Genomic DNA, 12,919 nt, shown 5'->3' on the forward strand with positions numbered 1-12,919 from the left:
ATGCGCATATGAACTGTTTTATTGAAATAGAATTTTAAAAGAAAACTTTTTATCAAATTCAATACTTCAATTCGATCCAATACTTATACCGAAAGAGTGGAAGAAACCATCCGAAAATTAAGTCGTAAAAAATCAATATGAAAGACAACAAGATTCATTGTGTTCCATGTTGTTTTCCTTAATGAATGTCAAGACTTGTTATATGAATGTAGAAATTATGTTTATAGTACTAATTATAGTTCCAATTCTAACCACCATGAATGTCGTCATTTTATTCTACATTGAGTCGGTAACGTTGGAAGTGACACAAAAATGGTAAGTTCGTCTATGGCTAGAAAGCGCGCGAAATAAAAGACACAAAAATACAATAGATTCATCTGACATTAAATCTATCTAACGCTTCTGTTACGTCGCGTGATTGGAACCGTGCGACGTCCCTCGGTATTGGGTCGCTAAGGGTCCGCTGACCGTTATGTACACCATCAACAAACCTAAGGCCCCGCCTAAACTGAACCTTATTAGCTTGCAGAAACTGTTAATCCTGCAAGTATTTTCAGTTTATAGCCGGTACTTAAAAGGTCCTTAGGTTTATTGTGCGCTCTTAGAAATTACGGAGCAGCTGACCGGAAAATTTACCTAATGGAAATGTCTGGATTTTCTCCGGATTCTCTAATATTTACTAACTTGTTACTAACTTGTATTGTTGTACAAAGTTGTTGGAAATATATATATTGTAACACTGTTAGTCGCAGCGTTATTCCGCACATCCTTGCATATTTAAATTTTTAATTATGTTAATATACAAATATTATATAATATGTATTCGAAAATTGACTTACTGATGCGGGGTGCTACATCGCGGTATTTCATCGATGTCTTCTCCATATCTTGTTACACTGATTTACTATAAAACTGCTATAATTCTGAAACTACTATTGTAATAGTACTCACTGAAGTATAATTTAAATTCACAAATACGATAACGATAAATTTAATAAACAATAAAACCGACGCGGCGCGCTCTCTTACACAAAGGTAATATAGAAACCGGAAGCAACCCTTCTTTATCGATAGCTCAGTATTCATCAAGATATCTCGAAATAACATAATCGAAGGTATATAAAATGGCGACTCAATAAAGAGTTCATATATTCGTGTAGTTGTTTTGTGCAGTGCATATCTATAGTTTTTCTTAACAACAATTTATAAATCATTATCATGGGGTAAGCCGGAAATATCAATGAATATTTTTACGCAATCAGGAGAAACATTTTCTTTTGATAAATTGAAGGATGTATAAGTCTGTTTACATCGTATGTGCTTATTCGATATTCTGTTTATTCTCGGAATAAATTTAATGTGTTTTTGACGTATTCTTTTTTTGGTATTGCGTACAACAATTGGATAAATACGAAGGAAAATATTTCTTCTTACTATGTGATTTTTAATGTAGATCTATCGAAAAAAATAACCTATTTCTTATGTCTCGTTACATTTATATTTCGCAACAAAGTCCACTTAACATTATCCGTTTGAAATAAGATAAATATTACATGTGACTGTAGCGGTGATGTAATTTTTAGAATAGAGATATTAATTTGTCACCTGTAAGATTTTATGTGTATATATTTTATTTTTTAACGTATATGAAACATTTTAAGTAGAGTTTCATATTCATTAGCAATATATTAATCTATGAATTATACACATGTATTAATATACATATAATATTTTAATATATCAATGTTAATATGCATATAACCATTTGTTATATAATAATTATTTGTTTAATTACATTTTAGTACATCAGATTTAGAATGTATAGAGTCTAAAAGAGACATGGTGACTATAGATTCTGAATCGGATATGTTGGTTGACCAAAGAAAGAAAAAGAAAAGAAAGCATAAACATCACAAACATAAGAAAGATAAATTAATTGAAAGGGAAGATGGGAGGATAGAACGTCAAGAACGGTATGTACAATATGTATATATGTTTTTTAATAATCAATTTATTAATACTATTTGATTCCACATTTACGTTGTCATTAAATACATTTTAGAAAAAAACACAAGAAACATAAAAGACCTAAAAAAGAAAGAGAAGTTGAGAATGGATCATTAGATGACAAAACACCACGTGTAATTCAAAAAGATTTAGGTGTCAATGGCAAAGTAAAAAATTCTTTACTAGAAGTGGTTTCTACTGAAGAAAGTGATGATGAGAAGTTGGTAGATTTAGATTCGGACGAAGTAGATTGTACAATCATCGAAGATGATATTGATCTGGAAGAATTAATGAAACAAAAGGTATAATTCTCCATCCAGGATTTAATAAAAAGTACATAAATATTTATATATTTTTAATATTTATACAGGAGCGTTTGCAAGCATGTTTAGTACAGTACCTTTCGGATGAATCTGAGAAGGAAGATAAGGAACCAAATCAAGATGAAATAAAAGCTACTGAAACACCTGATGTTATACTTGTAGAGGATGATAGTGAAAGTGACAATATACCCCCCAAAAAACGAGCTAGGAGTAAGTCTGGTAGTAGAGAACGCAAAAAAGTCATGAAACCTGAGAGGCGTGTAGTAGTAGATATGAGCAGGGATCGTAGAAATCGAGAGGAACATAAAGATAAACGAAGGGAAATAGAAAGGAGACGGGAGGAAAAAGTTCGTACTAAAGAGGAAACTAAGAGAGATGATAATAGAAAAGATGACAGACAAGTGCGAAAACCAAGCGATAGACATAGGGAGGATTCACGAAAAGAAGATAACAAAAGACGAATAGAAGATGATAAGCGTAAAGATTCTATCAAAAGAGACGAGTCGCGTAAAAGAGAACAAGATAGAAGGTGTGTTAAATGTAGAACATTTAAATATAACATCTCTTTTATTAAATACTTTTTTATTAATAAATTTTAATAAACATGTGTTTACAGAGAAGAAGAGCGAAAACGAGAAGCCGATCACCATAATTCTAGATCTCGTAATGAATACAAATCATTAGATAAGACCGATAAATCTAGACGCGACAGTCGCGATAGATTAGCAAGTCGAGAACGACAAAGTAGTCGCGATCGGCATGTAAGCCGCGATAGACCTGTTAGTAAGGACCGCAACGTTAGTCGAGATCGACATGCCAGTAGAGATCGACATATCAGTCGAGACAGACACGCTAGTCGTGATCGTCATACCAGTAAAGATCGTCCGCCTAGTCGCGATCAACGTAGTCGAGACAGACCTGCCAGCAGAGATCGGCATAGTCGTGATAAAAGAGACAGTAGAGAACGCCATACTAGTCGCGATCGGCCCAGAGATGGTAGAAGTAGTCGTGATCGTAACGACATGCGGGAACGACGAGATAGTCGGAACCGCGATAGAATTAGAGACCGATCAAGAAGTACAAGAAGATCTCGTAGTCCTATTAGGAGTAGATTGGATAGGGACAGGAATGATCGCTACAAACGCTCTAGATCGCTCTCTCGAAGTAGACGAGACAGAGACAAACATACTAGAGATCATGATAGGGAGAGAGAAAAAAATGGTAAAAGAGAACGTAGTGATAAATTCAAAGATTCTTTGTCAGAAGGATTGAAAGTAGAACATTCAGAAACTTCAAGTGAAGAAGATATCAAAGACATAGATATCGAAGAAGAGGAAGATGAAGAAGCTATTATTGAACGTAGAAGGAAACAAAGAGAGGAACTTTTAAAGGTTTGTTAGTTTTATTTCTATTTAATTATGTTTCTTTAATACTGTGAAATAATAATTGTAAGTTTTTTTTCTTGTCCAGAGGTTAAGCGGACCAAATGAAGATTCAAATATGTCTGCTGAAATTAATACTGTTCCCGCAACTCCACCTTCTGAAAGTCAATCAAATGTGTCACAGAAGTCAATAGAAGTTTCGTCTAATAATAACGAATCCACTTCGGAGAGTCATACACCACCATTGCCCGAGAAACCAAAATCGCCACAAGTTAAAAAGAGAAAATCTAGATTCGAAGACGCTCCATCTGAAGAGACAGATAAAAATGAAGATACAAAACCGACAGAAAAAATTAAACAGGAAGAAAAACAAAATGCAAAAAAGTCAAACGAATGGGACATGTTCGCCGAAGCAGACAACATTGGTGATTTTAATGTACGTAAGTTTTTCTCTTCTTTTGTTTAGTTTTTATATCTATTTTATCTATTAAATATTAGTACCTTTTTTTATAGAGCCCCACAGTCGAAGGAAAACGACAAGGTGGACCAGATAATCCAAGTTTAACAGACAATTGGGATGATGCAGAAGGATATTATCGGTAAATTGTTTTTTTTTTCTTTTTCGTCCTTAATGTTAAAACATCTTGTTTTTTATTTTTAGAGTACGTGTGGGCGAGACGTTAGATTCCCGATATGTTGTTTATGGATATACTGGTCAGGGTGTATTTAGTAATGTCGTAAGGGCTAGAGATACTGCTAGAGGCAATTTAGATGTTGCTGTAAAAATAATAAGGAATAATGAAATAATGTAAGTCAACAATGAAATAACGTAATGTAACAATATATCTGATAATTTTACGATATTGAAAGTGAGCAATGTACAGAATTTTTTTATTCTTTTAGGCACAAAACTGGCCTTAAAGAATTAGAAATACTTAGAAAACTGAATGATGCAGATCCAGAAGATAGATTTCATTGTCTACGACTTTTTAGGCATTTCTTTCATAAAAATCATTTATGTATGGTTTTTGAACCATTGGCTATGAATTTAAGAGAGGTAAGTATATATTACATATATTTTATACTAATTAATTACATATTATCGTTTATTATATAAGAAAATTTATTTAGGTTTTAAAAAAATATGGAAAAGACGTTGGTTTACATGTTAAAGCGGTAAGATCGTATACGCAGCAACTTTTCCTTGCTCTCAAGTTATTAAAACGTGCAAATATTCTGCATGCTGACATCAAACCTGATAACATTCTAGTCAGTGAAAGCAAGTTAGTATTGAAACTCTGCGATTTTGGCTCAGCGTCTCATGCTCATGAGAATGAGATAACACCGTATTTGGTATCAAGGTTTTATCGGGCACCTGAAATTAGTAAGTATTGTTCATTTTTATTAGTTAACAGATAATATATATTCACAATTTATTAATCTCTTGAGTTATTTATTATTTTTATTTTATTTTAATTATCCTTAACTAAAACTCGAGAGATTAATCTTTGTTTACTTATCACTCTACTTTAAACCAGCTTTTAATAGCCATGCTATAGTATGCCCTTTAAAACATGGCACAAACGATTTAGAGATACTGTACGTATTAGATACGAACAGACGAAATTTCGTAGCGGCTAGATTATATTAGTCGCATTAGTTTTCCAAACGTTAATAGCAATTGTATGTGACAGCTCTGATACATTGATCAAACCTACATTGGGGAGATCTCCACTGTCATAGAGATTTAATAACATTTATCACATATCATGCAAATAACATTGGCATTTTCTAGTTCTTGGTATACCGTATGATTTCGGCATTGACATGTGGTCTGTGGGATGCACCATATACGAATTGTACACGGGAAAAATAATGTTCTCTGGCAAAACCAACAACCAAATGTTAAAATTCTTCATGGACTTAAAAGGCAAAATGCCTAATAAGCTGATTAGGAAAGGCTCATTCAAGGATCTACATTTTGACTCTAACTGCAATTTCCTGTATCATGAAGTTGATAAGGTCACGGAGCGGGTAAGTTATCTCTCTACTGTTCTTTCCAACCTTGTTCTTTTCCTGTGTGGTAAGTAATCTAACGATTACTTGTACTCACAAATGCACGTGAATGATAAAATTGCTAACACCTATATTTTTAGGAGAAAGTTGTAGTGATGTCTACGTTGCCAGCCACTCGTGATCTAAACGCAGAATTAGGAGGAAATTCTTTGCCACCGGAACAAAGTCGAAAAGTTGGACAACTAAAAGACCTTTTGGAACGAACGTTGATGTTGGATGCAGGAAAGAGAATTACTGTGAACCACGCCCTGGCGCATCCATTTATACAAGAAAAGATATAGGTAACCCTGTCTGGGGTCCTTCCGCATCGGAGAATTCATTGACGTAATTTTACAAAAGAATGTTTAAAACGACACCGCTAACGATTCGTTGTATATCATAAAAGCATTACTAACATAATGCGGTGTCTCCTTATATCGAATGTCCTGTATCCGTTACAGCAGAAAGAGGCGGTGCAAAAATTTCACATTTCACTCGCCATTTCAATACGACAGGAGAACATTTGAAGACGTAAATACGTCATAACGAAAGGAAGGAAAAATTATTTGCATAACGTATTGTACTCTATCAATCTGAACTCTATTATTTAATTAATGATAACTATTGCAGGTCAATAGAGTGCAATATTTTTATATTAATTAATAACTACTACAGACGATGAATAATAATGTTGGAATTCACCCATTGATGCATTTATCAACGATTATAAAAACAACATATTTGTACTTGGCTCGAAACAATGTAGTGTATCAGAAGGCGTAAAATATTATTTTCTCGTGTACATTTTTTTGAAATAGAAATCGCTTAGATTTGGTTTATTTCTTTTCTTTCTTTGTGCACAGCAATTATAAAGTATGTAAATCCAACACGGTGAATACTAGAGGAAGCAGCTCAATGAATGTACATCGTTGAACGATATTTTTCCGTGGATGAAAATCAAAACTGGGAAAGTGACCGCCTCTTTCAGCATGAATTGGCCATCGATACTTAGCATAATGGTGGTACATAGTATTTTTCTTTTTCTCAATCTTTTGAATTTCAACACGTGACTTTCTTTGCAAATGATAACTCTTAAATAAATAATTATATCATAAATGGATGATAATGCGTTACATTCGCGACGAAGAATCCCAAGTTTGTGAAATTGTAAGACTCTTACGAATTTGATCGTATAATTTACGAACACAAAATCTTTTTTTGTTCTTCTGTGCCGTCGCGTATATACGCACGAATGGCATCGAAGTCTAATAACAAGGAAACTTGTACTGACGAAAAGGATACAAATTGTATAGTACGTAGGTTATTGAAATAAAACAACACATACTTATCAGAATGAGAAACAAGCCCTGTATTTTATATTTTCAGTCTTAATCGCGCGCTATTCTCATGCAAAATTATAGAAGCACTTGTACGCAACGTATTTCCATAAATAATTATATATAAAAAGGAAAAAAGTACCGATTGTAATCTCTTTTTTATCTCGTAATGAAATGTTAGGTAGAGGATGTGTAACTTTAGAAAGTGTTGGAGAAATGAGTTATTGTGTTAACACTTATCACCATCGATTGTTAGCATTACAAGTAATCGTTTTCACATTAAAAGATGCATTTATTTAGGCATTGATGTAAAGAAATATGAACAAAAATAATGATGTACATATATATTTGCACTAAGAAATAGAAATTTCGAATTGCATTACATAGAACGAAACTTATTTAATGCTTTATATTAACATGTTGTCACATAGAAATATATAAAAACTTATATTTCGTTTCAACAGATTCATCATAGTAGCTTGCGATTTTGTATCGTTAGCTTCGTTAAATTTTCTTTTCCTCCTTTATTTAATATTGCGTTCTTTATTTATAAGATACGACAGAACGTCAATGCTGTTTGAATGGTTCATGGTATTTGCGGTTTTTACATGACCATATTGTACGAGATTGCTTATGTTTCAGATATGAGTCTTCGATTCAAAGCATCGATAAGTGCGAGTGGACCTTTCATGGGCTTTTAACGCCGTTCCCGTTGCAAGGTATTCATGGGGGACTGCCTTATGGGATATTTAGCATATCCGTTTCTCGTTAAACAACATGACATTGCAAATCAAAACCTACATAATTATGTCGTAAAACAAAATCAAGTTATTCTAACGGTCATCCCTTATGCTCTATTCTCTTTGGTAGCAGATCAAATTTGTTTTGCACATATCTATATATACATATCATTATATATTATTTTAAAATATAATTGCAAAATCATATCTCTAAATATGATAAATGAATAGTTTGATATTAAAATTCCATTACTTCATTAATATTTTAAATAAAGAATAAATGCGTTTTTCTGATAATATGAGGAATTAAAAAAAGTGCTTTTGCAAAATTCATAAAAGGGAAGCTAGATGTTTCGGGCACATTTCAATACAGAAATAAAATGAATACACAAAAACTTAAACTAACTCATAATTTTCTAATTGGCTATTTGGTAATGTTTCACTTGTAGCCCTCCCTGTGAGGAGGGGAGGCAATGGAAGAGATGATGAGGTCAGTTGGTGGAAAACATGATGATGAAGGAAACGGGTGAAATTCTCTGGGCAGCAGCTTGACAACTGTATAAAAATGATGCCTATCTCAAAAAAGGATCACCAAATATTTAATATAAATTTATGTCAACAGGAAGGTTTGTCATAAAATTTCACTGAAATTAACAAAACCGTAAGTATTTGAACAGGTAAGATATATATGAATAAAAAAATGAAAATTATAGATAAACTTTTTTCTTAGTAATACGAATCTATCTAATATAACTTTTTAGATATTTATTATTGTGTAAGTATAGGTAATATTAAAAGGAGCATGATACTAATATTTATGGCTTTCAATTTTCAGATTACTGAAAAAAGATCCAAAAATAAATAAATTTAATACAACAAAGAGCGACCTATAAAACATATAACATGCGTATAATTATAAGAATAAATTACACATGATATGATTTAAATGGCACAGTTAAATTTATTACACATTATATTTCAATAAAAATCATAATTACTTTCACATTCATATACCTCTGATTTCAATATACAGTATTGTTACATACCATTCACTGAATGTGTATCTTTTACACAGATTGCAAATTTTGTCTCAAACATTCATGTAAATGTCTTAATAAATAGTTACAATTTCGTAAATGTTTATATTTGTTTTGATTTGTAAACCTTAAATGCTCACGAAAACAACAAGAGTATAATGATCTGTGTTTTATTATTGAAACTAAATCTTATAAAAAGAGAGAGGTACGCAATACAGATGTTTATATACATCAAAGATGTACGTGATAACGTAATTCAATATGTAGCAAGGCCTCTTTTCGAAGATATCCTTTTATGATATTTTCCATACACATTATGATTTTTAATCACGTTCGGGATAATACTGAACTAATACTTTGGCTAATTCTTGTGCCAACTCCATTGTTGACGCACATAGAACTCTTCTGCTCATGACGTCAAACGGCCCACCTAGAAACGAAACAAACGAGCGTGCAAAGAAAAAGCAAACATTATAAAGAAATTATGTACATATCTATAAGTTTCAATACTATTAGAATTATTTAACATTAAATATTGTAATTTAAAGAAAGGGTGGAAATTATTAATTTACTTTTATTATAAAATAAATTACCTGCTGGATCTATGCACACTCCACCGGCTTCTCTTACAATGATATCACCAGCTGCTACATCCCACGCGTGGATACCAAACTCGAAAGAAATATCCGCTCCACCGAGAGCGACCATGCACATGTTTAAAGCCGCAGATCCCAGAGCTCGTATTCTGTACAATAAATATAAAACTGTATAAATTGAATTTTTAGAAAAGTAATGATATTTTACCCGTGAACTTGTGAAGTAAGATTATTCGCATTTTCCAATACAATTTTCATCTTCTCTGTATCTCTGCTTGTGCCCATTTCCATCATTACAAGAGCTTTACGTAATTCTGAAAAAAATGAATTTGATTCAAACTAATTAAACAAGAAAAATATCCAAAATAATTAAACTACAAACAAATATTTCATTTTATTTCCTGCGATAAGTGATCCAGATCGATCTTTATCTATAATGCAAGAATCTATACATTTTTATACCTTTCTCTCCTGAAACCCTAATGGGAGCTCCATTCAGGAAAGCACCTTGACCCCTACGGGCTGAAAACAATTGCTCCAAAATCGGGTTGTAAACTACACCAATTTCAGGAGTCTTGTTAATAAGCAGTGCGATCGATATACAAGTGTGGGGCAAACTATGCACGAAGTTCATTGTGCCGTCAATCGGATCAATGATCCATGTAGGAGCATCCGTGAGTTCAACTTTAGTCCCAAGCGAAGTTGCCTCTTCGCCTATGAATCTATCAAAATATATTTCCTCTGTATTAGAGAAACTCGATATTTTTGTTATCGCGGCATTTTGTTATAAACAAAATTGTTACCTATAAATATTTATAATACACAAGATTTGTAATTTTTATTACCACAAATAAGCATTTTTCTTCATTCTGTTCCTAAATATTTTATTTTGTACCTTAAAAAATACATAATTTATTTCGTTGAATGAAATTTTGTTGTGTTATTTAAAAAACAAAAAATTATTTCACATGTAACTTTTTGTTATTATGTTAATGATGAGATCCTAGAAGGATTCCAGATCGATTTCACGACTGGAAAATTCCATTGATGATCTGACGAGACCCTTCGCGACAGATCTGGTCCAAACACATATAACGAGCTTAAAGGGGATACAACGCGTCGAATGTTTCACTAGACAAGGTCAACTAGGAATCTGGGAATCTATTGAATTCAATACTGTTTCTTATTTAACAGAAAATAAAAAAAATGAATTAATCGAAATATTTTATTGACCATGCGTTATATATCTTTTTTCTGAATTATATATTGGATGATACAGCACTCGGATAATGACAATTTTATTAAAAAATCACCAATTTATTAAAAATTATAATAAAACTACAAACTACTTTACAAAATTTTTAATAATTTTTATTGGGATACTATCGATTTTGTTTTCTGTTAACAAATTTTTCTACAAATTTCAAAAGTATACTTAAAGAAATTCTTGATATACTTAAAACAAATATATTCATACATGTGTATAAATATTTCAATTATTTTCTATAATTATATTAAAATATTTGAAAAATTACAAAGCTTATGTTAATAAATTAACAAAATGTTTTTTATTCAATTTAAAGTTTGACAAATTTTAACACTCGTTAATTTATATTTGATAAATTTGTCAATACTTGTTTAAATAGTATGAAGCATATTATTCCATCTATTAGTAACTATGACTAATGAAATGAAAATTTTGATGAATACATATAAGATGATAAATATTATAAAACGTACTTGTGATCCGGAAATTTGGAGGAGATTCCATCGACTAGCAATTTTTCCACCTTTTGATCCCATTCAGTGACAAGGTCAACTTCGCAGGATTTCGTCATTGCATCTTTAGGTTGGTTAATTTTTTCCCTCACGATCTACAAAAAAATCATAATTGAAACATAATTATTCTTTTCAGTGCGAAAATCTTCAATAATAACGAATCTTTTTCAAACGGAGAATATCGAAAAATTAAAAAATGAGTGAAGTTTTAAAAATGTTCCTTATTTCGTAAAGATATATAAAAATACAATATTTTTCAAGTTTAATTCATCTAATGTTCAAAATTTTTCAAAAAGTTTAGGTTAGGTTTGGGTTAGATGTCGATAAATTTATTTAAACATGATCGTACATCGTTTAAAAAATACCCAAAACCCTAACCTTATGTATATATTATATATGTAACCATTTTGATAAATTCTGAACATTAAGTGAATGAAACGGAAAATTCATTATAAAATTAAAAAATTTTTCGTTATTTTGTAAAAAGACACTCGAGTCAAATAGTCGAAATTGGAAAAAAGTCACTAAACTGCATAATTTACTCAATTTTCTTATAACCATTGTATTTATTGAATTCCATGTACACAAAAATTTACAATGTTGCAATTAATTTCCATACAAAAAAATTGTATTCCAAGTGTATCGTATATAATTAAAAAACTATTAATAGTTTGTTACAAATGAAATTATAATTACGCAAACGTTCTATAGCTTCTGTTATCGCTATTTCATTAGATGTTTAGATAATGATTCACTCAATGGCAATGGTATTTTATAAATGCTTCAGTAATGCGATTATATTTTATAATTTTGAATCATTAGTTGTACAGATCAAATGCATTCAACTATTTATTAATATATAATATAAGCAATAAATAGAGAGAAATAAAAATTATAGGTTATAAATTATAGCAGTTAAAGAGTTTAGAGAATCCGCGTAATATAAAACGCGTCATTTTATCCAACGCGATGAATTTGCTTCTTGGAAGCCAAACAAATACACATTCATGCCCATAAATTAGCGGCATTATTTATCTAGAATATAATAATGTATAATATACGCAGGTAAAAAATAATCATGTGCATTAAACAATCACTAACGCATCGATCAATTTTGCATTAAAATTCACAACATATCCAAGTGATTTCAAGGCAATAATTAAAATTCATCATCGAAAATGAAACTGCGTTTATGTTACATGAGATAACATTAGACAGAATAACGCATGGGAAACGAAAGCAGTATGCTAGTTGAATAAGAACATAATTGAAATCTAAAGCTGCGTGCAAAATCGATAAAACGTAGCCCGCTATCAGCTAGGAGTAACTCGAAACACAAAACAAGTTGTGGCCGCTTCTCGTCAATTTCATCAAAGAAAATGTCACTCACCGAGCCAGCTTCCTTCACTAATCGAAGAACGGCTATGTAACATTCGTCGATATCGAACATGATTGATTAAAATCTTTGAAATATTCGGAAAGAAAGCACGAGTTTAGAACGCCGTCATAACAGACACAAGTATCAACGTCGTATGCACAATGGCAACGGCTACAGACTAACTGACGTAACATCTTGTCAGCTGGTTTTAAAAAGGGTTCCTTTGTCAGTGAATCACGAGTGAAAGCGACAGTGGCGACCCGGTTCGTACAAAATTTTGCTTCA

General features: G+C 31.7%; 2 protein-coding genes across 9 annotated transcripts; one reads left to right on the forward strand and one right to left on the reverse strand.

The window, feature by feature from the left end:
• The first annotated feature begins 1,093 nt into the window (after positions 1 to 1,093).
• Positions 1,094 to 8,985, forward strand: Prp4k (Pre-mRNA processing factor 4 kinase). 8 transcript variants are annotated; one of them, XR_013059513.1, is made up of 16 exons: positions 1,094 to 1,223; positions 1,803 to 1,973; positions 2,063 to 2,309; positions 2,378 to 2,859; positions 2,947 to 3,721; positions 3,801 to 4,148; positions 4,226 to 4,311; positions 4,374 to 4,520; positions 4,616 to 4,769; positions 4,844 to 5,096; positions 5,508 to 5,746; positions 5,869 to 6,069; positions 6,229 to 6,317; positions 6,396 to 6,789; positions 7,747 to 7,823; positions 8,294 to 8,985. XR_013059513.1 is itself a non-coding variant. In XM_076622679.1 (13 exons), the coding sequence occupies exons 1-12, from the start codon at positions 1,219 to 1,221 to the stop codon at positions 6,067 to 6,069; spliced, it is 3,108 nt and encodes a 1,035-aa protein (XP_076478794.1). In that variant the 5' UTR covers positions 1,094 to 1,218; the 3' UTR covers positions 6,398 to 7,121. The 8 variants fall into 8 exon arrangements, 3 of the variants coding, with proteins under 3 accessions (XP_076478794.1, XP_076478796.1, XP_076478804.1); XR_013059512.1 differs by lacking the exon at positions 6,229 to 6,317 and having other exon boundaries at positions 6,398 to 6,529; positions 6,631 to 6,789; XR_013059509.1 differs by lacking the exon at positions 6,229 to 6,317 and having other exon boundaries at positions 6,398 to 6,789.
• LOC117159380 (inositol monophosphatase 1) lies at positions 8,783 to 12,825 on the reverse strand. Its single transcript, XM_033339154.2, has 6 exons — positions 12,647 to 12,825; positions 11,218 to 11,351; positions 9,940 to 10,199; positions 9,686 to 9,791; positions 9,475 to 9,626; positions 8,783 to 9,311 (listed from the first exon to the last, which is right to left on the reverse strand). Exons 1-6 carry the CDS (start codon positions 12,704 to 12,706, stop codon positions 9,205 to 9,207), a joined length of 819 nt encoding a protein of 272 aa, XP_033195045.1. The 5' UTR covers positions 12,707 to 12,825; the 3' UTR covers positions 8,783 to 9,204.
• Positions 12,826 to 12,919: the final 94 nt, after the last annotated feature.

This window comes from Bombus vancouverensis, chromosome 1 (genome assembly GCF_051014615.1).
Source record: "Bombus vancouverensis nearcticus chromosome 1, iyBomVanc1_principal, whole genome shotgun sequence".
NCBI classification, from domain to species: domain Eukaryota; kingdom Metazoa; phylum Arthropoda; class Insecta; order Hymenoptera; family Apidae; genus Bombus; species Bombus vancouverensis.